Below are 20471 nucleotides of genomic sequence, written 5' to 3'. Positions count from 1 at the left end.
TTAATAATTGGTGGTTGAAACAAGAATATTGCGACACTTTAAAAAATATAGTCATATGTCCTATACTTAAATTCAACAAAAATCCAGAACTTCCATCACCTTATAGGCCCATCTCCTTATTATCATGTGTAACAAAATCTCTTGAAAGACTAATAAAATTGAGAGTAGAACATCTTTTAGAAAGTAAAGCAGTTTTTCCCTATTCACAGTATGGATTTCGTAGAGGTCGAGGCACAATTGATGCTCTCATACATTTAGTTTCGGATATTCAACTTTGCTTCTCAAAGAACGAATTTATGCTATGTTTGTTTATAGATTTAAAGGGTGCGTATGACGTGGTTGATTTGGATATATTATATTCAAAAATGGCGGCATGTGGTATCGATAAAAGATTATCTGTGAATATATTAAATTTGTATGTTAACAGAAAAATATATTTACGTGACCATAATAATGTATTACACGGTCCAAGAATATTATATAACGGTCTTCCACAAGGCTCAATTCTAAGCCCTTTGTTATTTAATGTTTACACTGCAGATCTGCATGACCTGATAGATGACAAATGTAAAATAATACAGTATGCCGATGATATATGTTTATATACCAGCCATAAATCCTACGATGATTGTATGTTTAATCTAAAACGTAACTTTAGGAATATAGATAGGTGGGTTAAAAACATGGGATTTAGCATATCAAAAGATAAGTCTTCGATTGTATGTTTTACAAGACGTAGACAAAAAATCAGAGGCAAATGCCATATAGGTGATTATGCTTTTCCCTTAGAAGAAGAGTATAAGTATCTGGGCATGATCCTAGATAAAAAACTCTTGTGGTCTAGCCATATAAAATATGTGAAACAAAAGTCAGAGCGTGGAATTAACCTTCTGCGTTTCGTTTCCAAAAAAAGTTGGGGTGCAGACCAATATATTTCCTTAATGTTTTATAGATCCTACATACGATCCATTCTAGATTATGGCTGTATTCTTTATGGTTCTACTTGCAAAACAAATCTTTTAACACTAGACAGAATACAATATAAATCTATAAAAATCTGTCTAGGAGCTATGATGTCCTCACCAAGTCATGCAGTTCTAGCAGAAGCTCAAGAACCACCTTTATACATACGTAGGCAAATATTAGCAAACAAATGTCTAATAAAATACAGAACGTTTAATATAACTATGGTTCACAAAATAGGTCTGCTTTCGACAGAAAATTTAACAAATTCTTACTGGAGGATAAAAAATTCGCCTCCTCTTACAGAATCTTTTATCGATACGAATCTTTACCAACCTTATATTTCACAGCTACCAAAATTTCCTATTTTCGAACATGACTTTGAAGTTCTGATAGACAAACCAACCATTATAATGCCATCTTATTCAGACTTGCCAACTTTAACAAATCTTATATTTAAATCCATACTAAACAAATTAGGGAAAAATTTAACAGTAATTTATACAGATGGATCAAAAACAGATGAAAGTACTGGTTTCGCATTTTTTGTTTCAAACAACAATTATGCAGAAAAATACCGAATTCCGGATTGCTGTTCTATTTTTACAGCCGAGGCTGCTGCCATACAGAAAGCACTAACTTGGTGTGCTTCTAATTATTGCGAGAACGTTGTAGTAGTCTCAGACTCTCAGGCAGTACTACAAGCTATTTGTAGCCATCCATTAGATAATTTCCAAAACTCCAGTATTCTTGATATCAAAAAAACATTACATAATCTAAAATCCACTAAAAAAACAGTTACTTTACTGTGGGTTAAAGGACATAGCGGAGTGGTTGGAAACGAAATAGTGGACGGAATGGCAAAAAATACATCCGACATACCAGAAATCACAAACATTTTCAACTTCAAAGACCTATTTTCTGTTATCAGAAGTGTTGGCAGGGAGAGATGGAGGTCCAAATACGAAGATGTTCAGCAGACATCAAGAAATCATTACTTTTCTATTCACCCATTATTACCCAAATGTATACCTCATTTTAACTACAATTATAACAAAGTACATTCCTCATTAATAACCCGGCTAAAACTTAACCATGGCCTTTTTCCAGAGCATCTACATAGGATTGGAATCTATGAAACTCCCTTCTGTCCGTGTAACTATGAGTCCATCGGGGATCTGAACCATGTATTCTTGGATTGTCTTAATCATAGGGATCAGACTCAAAACTTATATTTAGGTTTAATTAACCTTAACATTAGCCTTCCAGTTAGCATCAGCAATCTTTTATCTTATTCTGACAAATCTATATTTAATATCTTAATCAAGTTTATAAATGATTCTAAGATAAAAATTTAAACATATCTATAACAAAATTCTGTGGCAAAAAGACGCTTTGTCTAATGCCATCTCTTTCCACACACACACACACACACACAAAACAATTATTGTTATTGTTTAAAAAATTAATAAATAGCGGCCAAATCTGCGAATAGAACTTTTTACTTTAATATGAGCGGCCGTGGAGTAACGGCATAAACGCTGGCCTCATACGCCAGTAGACGTGGGTTCGAGCCCTGCCAAAGACAAACCATTTTCATTTCCAATAATTACACGAGCCGTCTCACCCTGCCTCGGAGATCACGTAAAGCCGTCGGTCCCCCTGGGCTAGTGTACATCGGCACTAGTTACTTAAAACAGGGTTAAAGATGTAAATGGCGCCGGAACTATCCGAAAGGATCTCCCCGGCAAAAATGCCATACGATATTATTATTATTATTACTTTAACATGTATATAAACTAACAAAAAAAGTTTTAGAAAAAAATAAGCTTGTTTGAATTTTTCCGAAACAATGCATGTTTTCCTTCTAATTGCACTCCCCTAAAAGGGTCAACAATTACTGTCAATGTCAACATTGATTGGGTTGCTGAAAACATAATTGATTACAATTATGAGATTAATTGATTAATTAATCAATTATGTTAATAATTGTTACGTTAATTGATAATTAATAATTAATTAATCAATCAATTATGTTAATTATCAAAATGATAATTGATTACAATCAACTGATTGGCGTACGAACAACGGATTTTGTTATTTGATGGTTGTTAAGGGGACTAAAAGAATAACATTGGCAACATTGATTTTAATAACAGAATAATTTTTGACCTAGCGTACCTTAAGGCCGCGTCCCACCATCAAATAATTTGATCAAACTGGTTTGAGCAAACTGAAAGTGACAGTTAGTGACGTCACATCCTGAGTGTTCATTGTGGATAATAATGAAAAATTTTAATTTCAAATAAAGTACTGCAATTGTGACGTCACTTTGACGTACTTCCTCAAGTACGTCAAGTTTTCTCAAACTGTTTGATCAAATTATTTGATGGTGAGACGCGGCCTTCACGTGACAAATCGGATATTTTTCGAGCGATCATCGGATAATCTAGAGAAATGCGATTGGCAACACTGCACAAATATCACAATGTATATTTCCTATGTCCAGCTGAACGATTTACGTACTCTATCTCGTAAGGGTGTGTTGTTGACCTATCTCTAGGTATATATAACCTATCCCCGACGCCCGCTGGGGTGTGACTGCCTCTCGAATAGAAAAGGGTTGCGACAGACTGGCTGTGGCTGAACTAAAAACACGTGTCTGTGGTTTTAAGTTTTTTTTTTGATACACTGCATTTTAACAATCTACTCTAAACACAAAGTAATAAGTAAATAGTCTGAAAGTAAATTAAGGTGAGTTAAGTACATCCAGTGACGGTTCTCGTCGCAGTATTATTGTTTATTGTGGTAGGTCGTCTGGCCATATTCTCTTTAGTCTTCTTTCAGCAAGTGGTTGGGTGAATAAATTATTTATCAGGTCGTTGGTGTGGTCGGTGGTACGATTTTTATATTTTATTGAACGATTTTTTATTAAGTCCTTGATTAGTGGGATGTCCAGATCATTGTGAAGTGTCTGGTTGGATACATACTTTGGTTTGGAGCTTTATTTATCATACGGAGAATTTTGGATTGGAATGTTTGGAGTATCTTCGTATTTGAAGGTTTACTGCAGCCCCATAGTTCTATTCCGCAAGACCAAACTGGTTTTAAGTTGAAGACTAATTTATTGGCATAAAGAGGCTGGCTATTCTGGTACCGTAATCTATTATGGAATTTGTGCTTCCCATGAAAACGCCATTAACCCTTAAACGCCCAAGGGTGGGTAAAAAATGTCCACCGAATGCGTATGCCCTTGTAATATATTTATTACGTGTTTAAAATTTTTTTAAAAATTATTTATTGTTAAAAAGGCAGCCCTTTATCGAATGTTTATTTGGTTCTACCGATATTTTTGAAAATAAAAGTAGCATCTTGAGTTAAATATGGGTGGGCATAAAAAGTACACCATTGGTAAAACTTATTACTAAAGGTTTCTATATAATTTCTCGTTGGTAGGAAAATAATCCATATAACTATCGACGTATAATTACATAATTTACATAATTACCCGCCAATGAGGAGGTCGTAAGGAATAATGTGGAGAAAATCGACAAATCTGAATTACTGGCTTTTACTGCTATGTTAATTTTGATGTACATTGTAATTTTGTTGTAAGGTTTGTAAATTGTTTATATTATTATTTTCTAAGATGCTGTGTTTATTAAGCATAAGATTCTTAAGTTTAATCCATTTCCAACAACTCTCAATAAATATATTAGCTATTTTGGAGGTGGACATTTTTTACCCACCCTTGGGCATACATGGAACCTAAAAAAGGTTGGGCGTTTAAGGGTTAAGTGGTTTTAAGAGCAAGCAAAGTTGACGGTTCGAATGCATTTTAAAAAGGTGATTTATTGACATACGTTATATTGGTTATATTGATAAGGTAATTTATCTGAATACTGATATATTTCTTTTCTCAGAACTTAAGAGGCCCTCCTATGCATATGGTTTGTGTATAAAATTTGAATTTGAAATGACCCATCTTTTTTCGTTTAAAAAAGGAAAGTTATTATTTAAAATTAGCAATTAAAAAAATAGTAAAATAATAATTGAAACATGTCGCCACATACATACTATATAAGTTAAAATAATTGGTATGTAATAGCTATTTGTATAACAAGGGAGGAAAGTGCTACTTTTCCTCCCGAGAATAAAGTTTACTGTAATCATTCAAGGGAGGAAAAGGCACTTTAATCCCATGTTATACATATGGTTTTTCCACCTTCCTCAAATTAATAACAAGTCATTTCTCATTTTTACTTAATTTATTTATGTAACTAACCAACAAAATTTATTAAAACTAAAACTAATAAGTAGGTACAATATAACTGTCAACTGTCAAATATAAGTCAAATTATTAATGTAAACATTGTTACATCAAAATAACAATTTACTGTTTTTTACCACTCTACAAAATACAGGGTGTTTTATAAATAAACGTTAAAATGTATAGATACTTACGTAATAGAAAATAGATATTGTACAGGGCGTCAATAAGTTATATCTCATGAATAAAATACCATGACGTCACTTTTACTTTTCCTCCCTAGGGAGGAAAAGTACAACTTTGCTCCCTACAATCAGGTCCGGAAAAGTATACTTTCGGTAGAGGTAGGTGGAAATAGCTATTTGTATAACAAGGGAGGAAAGTGCTACTTTTCCTCCCGAGAATGAAGTTTACTGCCCGACGCGTAGCGGAGGGCAGTAATCATTCAAGGGAGGAAAAGGCACTTTACTCCCATGTTATACATATGGTTTTTCCACCTTCCTCAAATTAATAACAAGTCATTTTTCATTTTTACTTAATTTATTTATGTAACTAACCAACAAAATTTATTAAAATTAAAACTAACAAGTAGGTACAATATAACTGTCAACTGTCAAATATAAGTCAAATTATTAATGTAAACATTGTTAAATCAAAATAACAATTTACTGTTTTTTACCATTCTGCAAAATACTGGGTGTTTTATAAATAAACGTTAAAATGTATAGATACTTACGTAATAGAAAATAGATATTGTACAGGGCGTCAATAAGTTATATTTCATGAATGACGTCACTTTTACTTTTCCTCCCTAGGGAGGAAAAATATTTTCCTCCCTAGGGAGGAAAAGTACAACTTTGCTCCCTACAATCAGGTCCGGAAAAGTATACTTTCGGTAGAGGTAGGTGGAAAAATAATTTTTGAGATCGATTTTCGGATTGGAAATCTAAAGTCTGAAACAAATGTAAAATGTAATTTTTATTACAATCAATTTTTTTCTTCTTCTTATGATGCATATCCGTTACGGATATTGGACACTAACATGGATCTTCTGACTTAATTGACTGCAGCGCTAAAAAGTTCGGTAGTGGTCAAGTTACACCATTTTCGTAGCTTATGACTCCAGGATATTCCTTTTCTTCCTGGACCTCTTTTTCCATACACCTTAACTTGAAGTATAGTCCGAAGTAGTACCATTAAGTACCGTTGTTCATTACGCATTATATGGCTCAGGTATTTCAGTTTGCGACGTTTTATGGTTATGATTAATTCGCGTTCTTTACCCTTCTGTTACGAGTAACGCTGCTTCGTTGGTATTTTTGTCAATCCAGGAGATCCTCCATAGTCTATGGCATATGGCATCACATTTCAAATGCTTCTAGTCTCTTCAGAGATGTTTCAGTTAAGGTCTATGAGTCCACTCCATATAAAAGAACGTAGAATACGTAGCATTTGAGTAAACGAACGTTTATTTCCAATTTTATATCGTGATTCTTTTTTTTTTTTCAGTTTGACGAAAGCTGATCTTGCATTACCTATCTTTATTTTCGTCGATTGTTTCCACGGTTAGTTTTTTCCCATATAACAAGAGTGGGTAATTTGTGATATATAGGTTAAGTCCAATCAACAGCCATTTTCTCGAGGAATTTTGAAAATTAAATTCGATTTATTTAAAAATTTGGCCTTTGGTAGTATTTATAACCGCTGTCAAAATCTATCATACGTCGAAGCGGGCTTTTGCCCTGGGATAAAAACAACCCCGTCGAGGTGATGAAAATAATTTTAATAAAAAGAAAGGAAGTCGACAGTTTGACCAATTCTGAGTAAATTTAGCTCTACAAAATTTTTTTGCAAAGTTGATACTTTCCAAGTTATTAGCGATTGAAACTATGCTTCATTGAAAAAACTCACGTTTTATAACCATTTTTCATGAATAACTTAAAAATTTTTAATTGTATAGAAAAAATTATTAAGAACAAAGTTGTAGCTAATGAAACAAAGAGATTCCCGTCGGAAAGACTAACCCAATAACGACTGAGTATTGCTCTTTAAAAGATGGTTATTTCCGAAGAACCTGGAATGGAGAACTTTCAATCTCAAATAATCCCAAAAAAAAAGTTCATTAAAAAACTTTTCAAATGAGCTCTGACAAAAATATTTGGCATAAGAACTGATTTATGACGAAAATAAAGTCGCTCCCTGCTTTTTTTTGAAATCTCCTCGTCAACGAAAGACCCTCGTCATTACAATCTTAAAAAAAATGAATAGCTTCCAACTTGAAATTAACTTTATTTAGGTATAATTGATATGATCCATGTGATTTGACCGGTTTGGAATGCTTGGTTTAGAAAAAATAGTGGACTAAATCGAAAATGACATTTTTATATTTAAAAGAAAAGTTCATTTTCCTTAAATAAATCATTCAAATCAAAGTATTCATAATGTGAAAAAATGTTTCAACTATTATTTTTAGGATTTTTTACTGAAAATTTTAATTTTTTTATGTGTTTGTATCATGAACACTTTTAGGTTTATTTAAGAAAAATGCACTTTTTTTAAAAAATTATAAAAATGCCATTTTTGATTTAATCAACTATTTTTTCTAACCTAAGCATTTCAAACCGATCAAATCACATGGATCGTATCAATTATACCTAAGTAAAGTTAATTTTAAGCGGGAAGCTATCAATTTCTATCAGGATTGTAATGGCGAGGGTTTAATTGTTATATTTAAAAAAAAAAGCAGGGAGCGACTTTATTTTCGTCATAATATGCAGTCAGTTCTCATGCAAAATTTTTTTATCAAAGCTCATTTGAAAGGTTTTTTAATGAACTTTAAAAGATGTTTGTTAAGTTTTCCCAAAAAATTGCACCACATTCGAGTTATTTGTGATTGAAGGTTCTCAATTTCGAGGTTATTCGAAAATAACTATCCCTTAAAGAGCAATAATTATTTTGTTTACTTTCTGATGTGAATCTCTTTGATTTTTTATTAGCTACAATTTTGTTCCTAATGATTTTTTGTCTTAAATTAAAATTTGTTAAGTTCTTCATGAAAAATGGTTATAAAACGTGAGTTTTTTCAATAAAAAATGCATACAGTCGGAAAAATGAAAGATTACCCATGAACGATCACATCAATCACTTATTTTGTATTTTTCTATAAATAACAAATGTTTGTTACAGAAAAGGACAGCAAATACAAAATAAGTGATTGATGTGTAGTTCATGGGTAATATTTCATTTTTCCGGCTCTAGTTTCAGTCGCTAATAACTTGGAAAGTATCAACTTTGCAAAAATATTTTATAGAATAAAATTTACTCAAAACTGGTCAATCTAGCGATTTCCATAGTTATTTTGATTGACAAAATTTTCATCCCCTAGATGGGGTTGTTTTCACCCCCAGGACAAAAGCTCGGTTCGGCATAGGGTAGATTTTGAAGAAGAGGGTCAACCGAGCTTACATCTAAATTTTCATTAAAATCGGTGTTGATTCTCAAAATTCCACGGTTTTACAGTTTTTTTACCGCTGATGAATGGTCTATCGTTGGTTAACTAATAATTGACTGGGTGTTATCTTCTCTTTGGCTATGGCCATGTATTTCATGTTTTGGATGTTACAGTCAAGCCCAAAGCTGCTGCTACTACTTACTTCTGATACTTAGAAATAAGCGTCTGCATACCTTCCAGACTTCTGCCAAAATGATCAACTGTAATCACTGACACTGTCATCAACGTATCTTTGTTGTTCACTCGTTTTCAATTCGAGTCATGAATACAGTTGAGTCCGCGAGTCTTTACCCGTGCGTCATTAATACCTGGCGAGATAAAACACATACTTTTTATCTAGCATCATTCTCTTCCATGCATGAAACTCATGACAAACAAGCTGCCGTTTGTTATTAAGTAACAACACATGTTATTTTTATGAACCATCTAGACTCAGTGCATTGAAAAGAGATACAAAAAGAGGTACAAAAAAAGACGATTCGGTATGTTTTCATATTTTAAACACAATTTGTTTGACGTTTCTGATTTGTTTAATTTTGTGGCTGTCAGTCAGTTGAACTTTTTGCGGTTTTTGTCGAATTTTTGCGTTTTGAAGTTTCTTTATATTACACAAACAGTTGTTTTCACAACTAATTTTATATTGGACTTTGAAATTTTAAGGTAAATAATTATATTTAGGCAATTAATATTTAAAACATACAAAGCTAACGTCATTCACACAGTAAAGAAATGACTGTGTTTAGATTTCCGTCAAAGTAAATAAAATAACAAAAATAAAATATGTTATTGGATTTTTTTATAAATTGTTTATTTATTTATTAATCAATAATAATAAAAGAATTTATTAAGCTACTTCAAATGTAGCTGTAATTCTGCGCAAAAATTTTGAAGCAAAACTTACATTTGACATTCTATATATTTGATAACGTTGTGGCAGATTGACAGTTAGCCTACGACCACATATGTGTTGACCGGCTGGGGAAAGAAGAGGAGACGGATTGACGGACGTCTGTCAGAAGATTTTAGAAACTTAGAATACAACTGTCATAATTTTTCTTACTTATTTTATTAGGTAGTTTGTTGTAAATAAACCAATAAAATAGTTTAAAGTGTGCCCCGACTACTTTGCATCCCGCAAACCGGCCACATTGGTGACCCCGAGAAAAAGACTGTAAGTACAAGGATTTAAAGACGACATTATGACAGATAACGACCAAACAATGCCAAACGATAATGCTACACCATACGAAGGCAATGATCACCCAATAATTGCACGGGTAGGCATAAAAGCTCCAGAGTTTTGGCGCAATGAACCAGAACTATGGTTTCTTCGGCTGGAGGCGCAGTTCCGACAAGCCAAAATAACATCTGACAACTGCAAATTCGATCATACTGTTGCTAGTTTAAACAGTGACATACTAATAGAAGTGGCGGATATTGTAAAGAATCCAACTGCTGGCAATGTCTATACACAACTGAAAGCTCGCCTTCTCGAAAGGTATGGCATTAGCTCAGATGACAGGATCCACAGATTAATGGAGCTCACTCTGGGTGACTTAAAACCCACTCAACTACTCCACAGAATGCAAGCTCTGGCCACGGATAGCATTAGTACACAAGTTCTAAAAAATTTTTGGTTGGACCGCCTACCACCTTCGGTTCGAAGTGTTATATCTGTTCTTGATGGAGATCTAGAAGAGCTTGCTAAGAAAGCCGATAAGTACCTCCGATGTTCCAATTTTCCAGTCATGGCTGTTACCGAAAGCCCTATCTTAGACAAAGCAGTGGCTGCATTGAATGACCAAGTGAGCGCTTTATCCAACAGATTAGCTGTAGCTGAAGAACGGCAACAGATTCAAATGGTCAAGAGTGCCAAGTCATCATCTGACGAGCAGTGTTACTACCATCGAAGATTTGGTGCACAAGCAAAGAAATGTAGACCACCCTGCAGTTTTACAAAAAACGACGAAAGGGCGCAGTAATGGCGGCAACTGCAGCCCCTCACATACCACGCCGCCTCTTCATTACCGATAGTGTTCTCCAACTTCAGTTCCTTATTGATACAGGGGCAGACCTGAGTGTGCTTCCACGTAAAATCTGCACTGCGACTCGGCCCAGCACTGTATGCCTATATTCTGCCACCGGATCGTGCATCCAAACGTATGGGCAGAGACAACTTTCATTAAACCTTGGTCTAGACCAACCTGTAACATGGACTTTTGTAGTCGCAGATGTCACCACACCCATACTAGGAGCCGATTTTCTTACACATTATGGCATTAGTGTTGACATGAGAAACAAACGACTAGTAAGCTCAAATATGTCAAGCAGTATTACCTGTGTGTCTCGTCGTGTTAAAGTACCAGAAGTAGGCCTATCCACTGCCCATCCTTACGATCGTCCGGCAGCCACTATACCAGAGGATACTGAAAGGGTCCAGCACTATATTGAGACTCGAGGTACACCAGTATTTTCTAAACCACGAAGACTTCCACCAGATCGTTTTCAAGCTGCACGAGCAGAATTCAATGAGCTGATGCAGGCAGGCATTATCCGACCATCAAAGTCATCTTGGGCTAGTCCGCTTCACTTGGTTAAGAAGTCCAATGGACGATGGCGAGCCTGTGGAGATTTTCGCCGTCTAAATGCCATGACCAAACCAGATCGCTACCCAATACCGCACATCCAGGATTTTGCTAACCAGCTACATGGAAAGAGAATTTTCTCTTGTATTGATTTGGTACGTGCTTTTTACCAAATTCCAGTCCACCCGAAGGATGTACAAAAGACGGCTGTAATAACCCCCTTTGGACTTTATGAGTTTCTCCGAATGCCATTCGGTTTGCGAAATGCTGCCCAGACGTTCCAGAGGTACCTCGATCACCTTTTTCGAGAATGCCCATATGTGTATGTATACATCGACGATATTTTGGTTGCCTCGGAGACTGATACCGAGCATGAGAAACACCTGGCATCAGTACTTCGGATTCTGGAAGCAAATGGACTTCAAATCAATAAGGATAAATCAAAATTCCGTGAAAGTGAAGTAAACTTCCTGGGTGCCACGGTCTCCCCAACTGGCGTTCGTCCATTGCCGGCTAAAGTAGGCGCAATTCGCAACTTTCCACAACCTACGACCTATCGACAGCTACGAAGGTTTATGGGTATGCTCAATTTCTACAGACGTTGGTTACCAAATGCTGCGAATGAACTAATGCCATTAACCGACTTACTGTCTCAGCAAAAGAAAAAGAAGCAAGAACTGACATTAACACCAGCAGCTGCAGCAGCTTTCTCCAAAGTCAAAGAACTCTTGGCCGCGTCGACTGAATTGGTTTTCCCAGCACCGAATGCCCAATTGAACATGTCAGTTGATGCCTCAGATGTTGCCATCGGCGGTGTTTTGCAACAGCTTATAGGTGAACATCTACAACCCATCGCTTTCTTCTCTAGAAAGCTTTCTAAGACGGAGCGAAACTATAGCACTTATGACCGAGAGCTGCTGGCCATATTCAGTGGCATACATCACTTCCGCCATTTTCTTGAGGGCATGCCGTTTACCATTTATACTGACCACAAGCCTTTAACGTTTGCCTTCCAACAGCGACATGAGCGGCAGTCCCCACGACAGATACGCCAACTAGAATTTATTGGACAATTCTCGACCGACATTCGACATATTCAGGGTGCAGCCAATATCGTTGCCGATTGTCTCTCACGACCCGAAGTAGACGCTGTCACAACACCCATTACGATTGACTATAACCGGCTATCCGAAGCTCAGACTACAGATGAGACTCTCCAACAAACTCTGAACGATCCTGCTAGCTCCTTACAACTTCAGCGAATAGTTCTACCAGATAGCCAACGACCTATTTATTGTTCAGTCCAAGATGGTCGTATACGAGTTTATGTGCCAGCTGTGTTCCAGAGAGACGTTTTCCTGAAGTTCCACACGCAGTCCCACCCAGGACATGCTGCTACATTACGAATGATTGCCGAACGCTTTGTGTGGCATAACATGAATCGCCAAGTCAAGCAGTGGTCACGAGAGTGCATCCAATGTCAACGTGCCAAAATTGGACGTCACACTGTTACACCTGTGACACCTATAGGAATGCCAGACGATCGATTCGCACACATACATGTCGACATTGTGGGCCCACTTCCAACAAATCAGAACTTTCGATACCTGCTCACAATCATCGATCGTTTCACAAGATGGCCCGAGGCCATACCTATCTCGGAAATTACAGCCGAAGTTGTTGCGCAGAAGCTCCTTGAGGGATGGATATCTCGGTTTGGTGTGCCAGCAACCATAACAACGGATCGAGGTAGGCAATTTGAGAGCCACTTATTTCGCCAGCTCAATAGATTGCTAGGTGTACAACATATTAAAACCACTGCCTACCACCCACAGTCAAATGGATGTATTGAACGTTTCCACCGAACCCTTAAGGCTGCTCTCATCGCCGCGGACACAGTATCGTGGGTTGACGCCCTCCCTCTGGTCATGCTAAGCCTTCGAAACACTTTCAAACAGGACATTGCGTGTACAGCCTCCGAGTTAGTGTATGGTAAACCAATATGTCTCCCTGGACAGCTGCTTGTCCCTAGTGCTGCTACACCCGACGAGCATAGTTTTGTCCAACGACTACGTCAGACCATGGGAGCATTGCGGCCTATACCGACGAGCAACCACTCAGTCCGCACTGCCTTTGTCCATCCGGATCTGCAGACTACGAGTCATGTGTTTGTGCGGACTGATAAAGTAAAGCCTCCGCTTACACCTCACTATACCGGCCCGTTCAGAGTGTTGGAACGAAGTGACAAGTTTCTAACTGTAGATGTCAAAAATGTTCCTCAGAGAATTTCCATGGACCGACTCAAGCCAGCATATATTCCAGCGGCCCAACAGGTGCAGGAAGAACATGTATATGCCAACCGTCTGATGAGTAACACGGTCAACATTGCCGTTCGAAACCAGTAGGTTCTTCACTGGAGGGGAGCCCTGTGGCAGATTGACAGTTAGCCTACGACCACATATGTGTTGACCGGCTGGGGAAAGAAGAGGAGACGGATTGACGGACGTCTGTCAGAAGATTTTAGAAACTTAGAATACAACTGTCATAATTTTTCTTACTTATTTTATTAGGTAGTTTGTTGTAAATAAACCAATAAAATAGTTTAAAGTGTGCCCCGACTACTTTGCATCCCGCAAACCGGCCACAACGTCAAATTTTATAATAAAACCCGTAATCGGAACAGTAGCCACTTTCTGTCAGTTGTTGTTGCGTGAAATAGATTTCCGACTTATTTCGTATGCTTTAAGTGATGACGCACGGGTAAAGACTCGCGGACTCAACTGTATGCGTCTTTTCATGAGCATTTTTCAGTGCGTCAAAAATGATAGAAAAAAAGGTAAGTCCGTGATAATATACATTTTAGTGACATGACATTTTAGTTAAATCTGACAGTTGTCACATTTTATTTGCAATTTGGCATAAAATCAAATCAATTGTGTATATTGCATTTATAAAATGGTATTTTCTTTGATTTGTATAGTATTATAAATTGAACAGATTATATTCGTAGATATATTATACAGGGTGTAACAAAAATACAGGTCATAAATTAAATCACATATTATGGGACCAAAAATAGTTCGAATGAACCTAACTTACCTTAGTACAAAAATGCACATAAAAAAAGTTACAGCCCTTTGAAGTTACAAAATGAAAATCGATTTTTTCGAATATATCGAAAACTATTGGCGATTTTTTATTGAAAATGGACATGTGGCATCTTTATGGCAGGAACATCTTAAAGAAAAATTATAGTGAAATTGGTGCACCCCATAAAAATTTTATGGGGGTTTTGTTCCCTTAAACCCCCCAAACTTTTGTGTACGTCTCAATTAAATTATTGCTGTAGTACAATTAGTTAAATTCAATACTCTTAAAACTTTTTGACTGTTAGTATTTTTTCGATAAGGCAGTTTTTATCGAGTTGCGGCTTCTTTTTTAATATGTTTACTTAAAAATTTTATGGGGGTTTTGTTCTTTTAAACCTCCCAAAGGTTTGTGTACGTTCCAATTATAATATTACTGCCGTACCATTAGTTAAACACAGCGTTTTTAAAACTTTTTTGCCTCTTTGTATTTTTTCGAGAAGGCACCTTTTATCGAGATGTGGCTTCTTCTTCAAAATATACGTAAAAATGTAAATCATAAATAAATTTTTATATTATTACCAAGTCTCCATAATCGTACTTAACCATATACAAATATATGGTGGATTTGACAAATATTCAAAGTATCTCGATAAAAACTGACTTTTCGAAAAAGCACTAGGAAGCAAAAAAGTCTTAAAAACATTGTGTTTAACTAATGGTACTACAATAATAATTCAATTGGAACGTACACAAAAGTTTGGGGGGTTTTAGAGGAACAAAACCCCAATAAAATTTTATGGGGTGTTCAAATTTCACTATAATTTTTTCTTAAGATGCTACTGCCATAAGAATGCCACATATCCATTTTCAATAAAAAATCTCTAATAGTTTTCGATATATTGGAAAAAATCCATTTCCATTTTGTAACTTCAAAGGGCTGTAACTTTTTTTATGTGCACATTTGTACTAAGGTAAGTTAGGTTCAATCGAACTATTTTTGGTCCCAGAATATGCGATTAAATTTATGACCTGTATTTTTGTTACACCCTGTATAATTCGTAAATAATTTTTTTTCGATTATATCGCCATCTATTGACAACTAGAATAACTGTTATATAAATGTCACCAACGAAATGTAATCACCGACGTGCGTTTTTTTCTGTCACATGCAATTTAATGCGTCAGAAAGAAATCGAAAAACTGTGACGCACTGAAAAATTTCCATGAGAAAAAGCATATAACTAGTGTTATATCCATATACTCGTAGTCAATGGCGTAGCTGAAGATTGCGGGGCCCCTTGCGACAATTTTTGTGAGCCCCCGTATTATAAACATAATACAACTAATAACAGTATAATTACAAAATATGTGTAAATGACAATATTTGGCCTTTCTTTATAATAGGTCTTCATTAGTTTATGAATAGACATGATACATGTCTATTATACATGTATCTTAATCCAAAAAACCTATTAGTAAGTTGTTGCAATATTATATCTAAATTTACATTGAAAACATTAACTATAAGACTTTTTTGCTAAAAGTTATTTTTTCGCCGCAGCTAAGCTCATCGTAAAATTTTTTTATAGGTTTTATCCGTTTATTTTTAAATTCCGGTGTAACACCCCACTGTTCTGCTATTTCTGCTGTTTTTGCTAACGTTTCGGAAAACGAATTACTCATTTCTAGAAGATTATCACGAGTTTTTTCAAAAAGTTGAAGGGCGACTGTTCTCTGCCGTTTCAAATTGCAAAAGTGGTGATATTAGATTAATAAAGTGAAGTATTTTAGATTGAATAGTAATGTTAACGACAAATTCAAAATTATTCATATGGTCTAATAATGCATTAACTCATAATTTTTTATCGTTTTTTAGATAGCAATGAAATTTTCGTTAAAGATTTTATTACTTGTGGGAAAGCTCGACACAAAGCCATAACAGCATCATGTCTGGATGACCACCGGGTTTCACATAACCTTCTAAGTGTTGGCAAACGCGATGGATCTAAAGTCATAATAATACATAGTACATACTATCTTTTAATACTTGCACTAAAAAAACATAATATTTTTAATTATATCCGAAAAAAACGAACTCCTGCACACCAACAACGGCATCATTCACCACTAGGTTCAGATTATGGGATGCACAATGAGCATAGGAAGCTGTTTTTTCAATGTCAGTTATACGCCTTTGTACGCCTGAATATACACCACTCATAACCCTTACCTCATCATACCCCTTTCCTCTGCAGTCTTGTACGGAAAGATGCTTTGATTGAATAAATTTTAAAATTTCATTTACAAGACCTTCTGCCCTTTGGTCTAACATGCGAATAAATCCCAAAAAACTTTCAACAACTTCTGCTTTAGAAGATAAATTATTTTCATCGCAAGTTACATACCGAAAAATAAAATTAAGCTGATCGTATTTCGAAATATCTTGACTGATATCAAGAACTGTTGAATAAAAACAATTTTTTTAATTAAATTAATCAATTTGTTTTCAGTTTCTGGAGCCAGCAAATTTATAACTTCGTTTTGTACTTGGGGGCTCAAGTAATTTGTTTTTTTTTTAGTTATTGTTTTTATCGATTAATTTAGCTAAAACAGGATCATTTTTATCCAGCAAAAGAAACAATGACAAAAAATTAACTTTTTGGGATTCACTTTCATCTAAATTACCAACATGTCCACGAAAGTACGAAACGCTAAATTGCACCCGAAAAGAGTAAGAGTTAGAGTTAGGTACGTCAATTACCCGCTTCATTATTCCTTTCAAATTCTCTATTTTGATGCTCATTAGAAAAATATGTTTTGGTCCCCAATTTAAAGAAAGTAGAAGTATTAACACATTTAACGCCACATGAGTTGTATTTAACTCACGCCTTGTTCGGCCCAGGCGCTCAGTGAGTTAAATATTATTCATATACGAGATTCTGAACGTGGAGCCTAAAGGCACAAACAAAAAATTTTAATGCGGCGGTTAGTGTGTTAAGATTGAAGGCTTTAAGGGGCCCCTCCTAACGTCAGAGCCCCCCGCCTTGCGGGCCTGTCAGCTACGCCACTGCTCGTAGTACACATTGTATAAAATGCCCCATTGTTGTTTAAATGGTATAATAAGTATTCGTTATTATTGACATATAAAGTAATTGTAACTTTTAGGTTTTAAGCACGTTTCTCTTTCACATCAAGTCATCTCGATGGTAAGAATAGTTCCAAGGGGATTTACTTCTTGTGCGGATGGATATCTCACACCACACGTCAAAAAATATGTTAAGAGCTTTTCCGAAGGATTTAGAAACAAATTAAAAGGTACCAGGGTTCTATTCATGCAAAGTGATGGTGGTTTGACCCCAATGCAAAACTTTAATGGTGCCCGTGCAATTTTATCCGGGCCTGCTGGTGGTGTAAGTATATGTTTTCTTAATATCTTATATTTTCAGCATAAAAATTGTATAAATTCGAAGTTAAATGTTAAGTAAGTAGGTACAGTTGAGTTCGGGAATCTTTATCCGTGCGTCATCACTTAAAGCATACGAAATAAGTCGTTGAAAAGTCGGAAATTGAAATTTACTAAACGCAACAGCAAGTGACAGTAAGTAAAACTGCACGAAATTATAATTTTGTTGAAAAACAAGTTGAATGTATACGTTAAAAAAATATCAACCCTATGTGAATTTCTTAAAAAAACATAAATTATAAAATGGGCGACTAGAAGGAAAAGCTGTAAAGCAGAAAATCAATGGTAATAGGACTATGGAACGTCCTAGGTCTCTTCCAAATTGGAAAACTTCACATAACTAGTAGAAAAAAAACTAATAAGAGAAAATATAGACATATTGTGGTCTAGCAGAACCAAACTGGAAAGATAAAGAACATTTTAAAACAAAAAACCTCACTGTGTATCTGTATCAGGAACTGAGAACACAGAATATAATGGAGTAGGCATACTAATAAATAATATAATATCGAAATATATCAGGCAATATGAAGCAATAAACGATTGATTCATAAAAATAACATTAAAAGCAAAACCAGAAAATTTCGATGTCGCTCAGGTATTTATGCCCACAGTAGATAACCCAGATGAAGACATTAACGATATTCACAACAAAATAGAAAACATCCTGAAAAAAACTTCACAAAAAAGCCAGTAGGTACCTTTATATTATTGGAGACTTGATTGAACCACATGATGAGCTACATTTCCATAAAACGGATAACAAAAGAAAGAAGTAAAATTAAAATTAGTGTTTATAAATTGGGTTTCCAGTTCCAATTTTGGATAATTGGTTTCTTTTCTTCTTCTCTGTTTTTCTTCTCTATTAGAAATTAATATCATTACTTTTTAAAGGTTGTAGGATATGCAGTTACCACTTGGCAAAAAGAAACTGATTTACCTGTTATTGGTTTTGATATGGGAGGTACTTCAACTGATGTTTCACGATTTGCAGGAATCTACGAACACGTATATGAAAGTACCACTGCAGGAGTGACAATACAGGCGCCCCAACTTGATGTAAACACTGTGGCTGCAGGAGGAGGATCAATGCTTTTCTTTAGGTAATAAATTATTTATTAAATTATTATTATATTGTTAAATATTACTATTTAAATATTAAAATTAAAAAAAAGGGGAAGAATCGCCGAGTTGAAAGTTCCTGGAAGATGAAGAATTGGAAGCTTTTGAGCGTTGGTGTTATCGAAGATTGCTACGAATATTATGGGTAGAAAAAAATTAGAGATATTGAAGTCCTTGATAGCGTTAATAGGAGGGAAGAAATTATACCGACAATTAGGGGGCGGAAGCTTGAATATTTTGGTCATATAGTAAGAGGTCCTCGTTATAGTCTGTTGCGATTGATTATAGAGGGCAAAATAAAAGGTAAAAGAGATGTAGGAAGAAGACGAACCTCCTGGTTATGAAATGTAAGGGAATAGTTTAGTCTGAGCTCTAACCAACTATTTAGAGCTGCTGTAAGTAAAATAAGAATTGCCATGTTAATATCCAACCTTTGATAGAAGATGGAACCTTAAGACGAAGAAGGAACATGTAGAAGAAAAAGACTAAAGAAGAATTGTTAGGGCACTTGACAAGAAAAGTCTTCTTCTTGGTGTGCCTATCCATGTAGAATGTTGGTGACCGTCATGGCATCCTTTACCTTGTGTGCAGCATCGAGGAAAAGCTGCACAAATGTCGTGTTGAACCAGGTTCTGAGGTACTTTAACTAGGATGTTTTTGTTCTTCCTGGACCACGCTTTCTAAATATTTTTCATTGCAGGATGGCTTGCAGAAAGGCATATCTGTATTAATTTTGCATAATATGTTCGAAGTGCCCCCTGAAAACTATAGGGGGCACAAATCTATGATTGACTTTATAGTCACTAATAGAAAAACCCACTCAAAGCATATTCTAGATATTCGAACTTTAAACTCAGCAGACGCAGGGAGTGAACACAAATTAGTCCTAGCAAAAATAAGAATGAAAATAACACCAAAAAATTTTATACAGGAAATCACCGAGGAAAAATTCATTGTAGAATCATTGTGGAACGATTCTACAAGAGAAATATACCAAAGGAGGCTAGCACAGAAGATACAGCTGAAACAAATAGACGACATCGAAGATATAAACCCTAGCTGGGAGAAAATTAAAAACAACATTGAAGGGGCAGCAACAGAAGCTCTAGAAAAACGCAAAGTCATACTGAACAAAAGAAACAACAACAATACACCATATGGTTCAGAAAAGAAATAAAAGAGAAATGTAAAGAGAAATGTAAAGAGAAGCGAGAGGCCTACATGAAGTATAAAACATCAAACACTCCAAAATCCAGAGACACCTATAAAAGAATACGAAATGAAACAAAGCAATTGGTAAGAAGAACACAAAATGAACACTGGGAACAATTTGCAAAAAGGATGGAAAGCGACTTCTACGGAACACAAAAACAAATATGGAGATTCATAAGAAAGCAACGGAAAGAAATGGCAGAATTAAAGGAACATAATAACATACCAGCAAAAGAGTGGGGAAGATAATTGACGG

At 35.5% G+C, this 20471-nt stretch overlaps 1 protein-coding gene across 2 annotated transcripts in view; it reads left to right on the top strand.

Moving 5' to 3' along the window:
• The window catches only part of LOC126884042 (5-oxoprolinase), a 657750-nt gene that overhangs the window by 79233 nt on the left and 558046 nt on the right, over nucleotides 1-20471 (top strand). For both annotated transcript variants that reach the window (XM_050649831.1, XM_050649830.1), the window contains exons 5-6: nucleotides 17584-17828; nucleotides 18776-18984. In XM_050649831.1, the coding sequence (XP_050505788.1) occupies nucleotides 17584-17828; nucleotides 18776-18984 (454 nt within the window). The remainder of the gene's footprint in view (nucleotides 1-17583; nucleotides 17829-18775; nucleotides 18985-20471) is intronic.

Source organism: Diabrotica virgifera, chromosome 4, assembly GCF_917563875.1.
Source record: "Diabrotica virgifera virgifera chromosome 4, PGI_DIABVI_V3a".
Lineage (NCBI taxonomy): Eukaryota > Metazoa > Arthropoda > Insecta > Coleoptera > Chrysomelidae > Diabrotica > Diabrotica virgifera.
The sequence above is the reverse complement of the archived record's forward strand: the minus strand, read 5'-3'. Positions and strand labels throughout refer to the sequence as shown.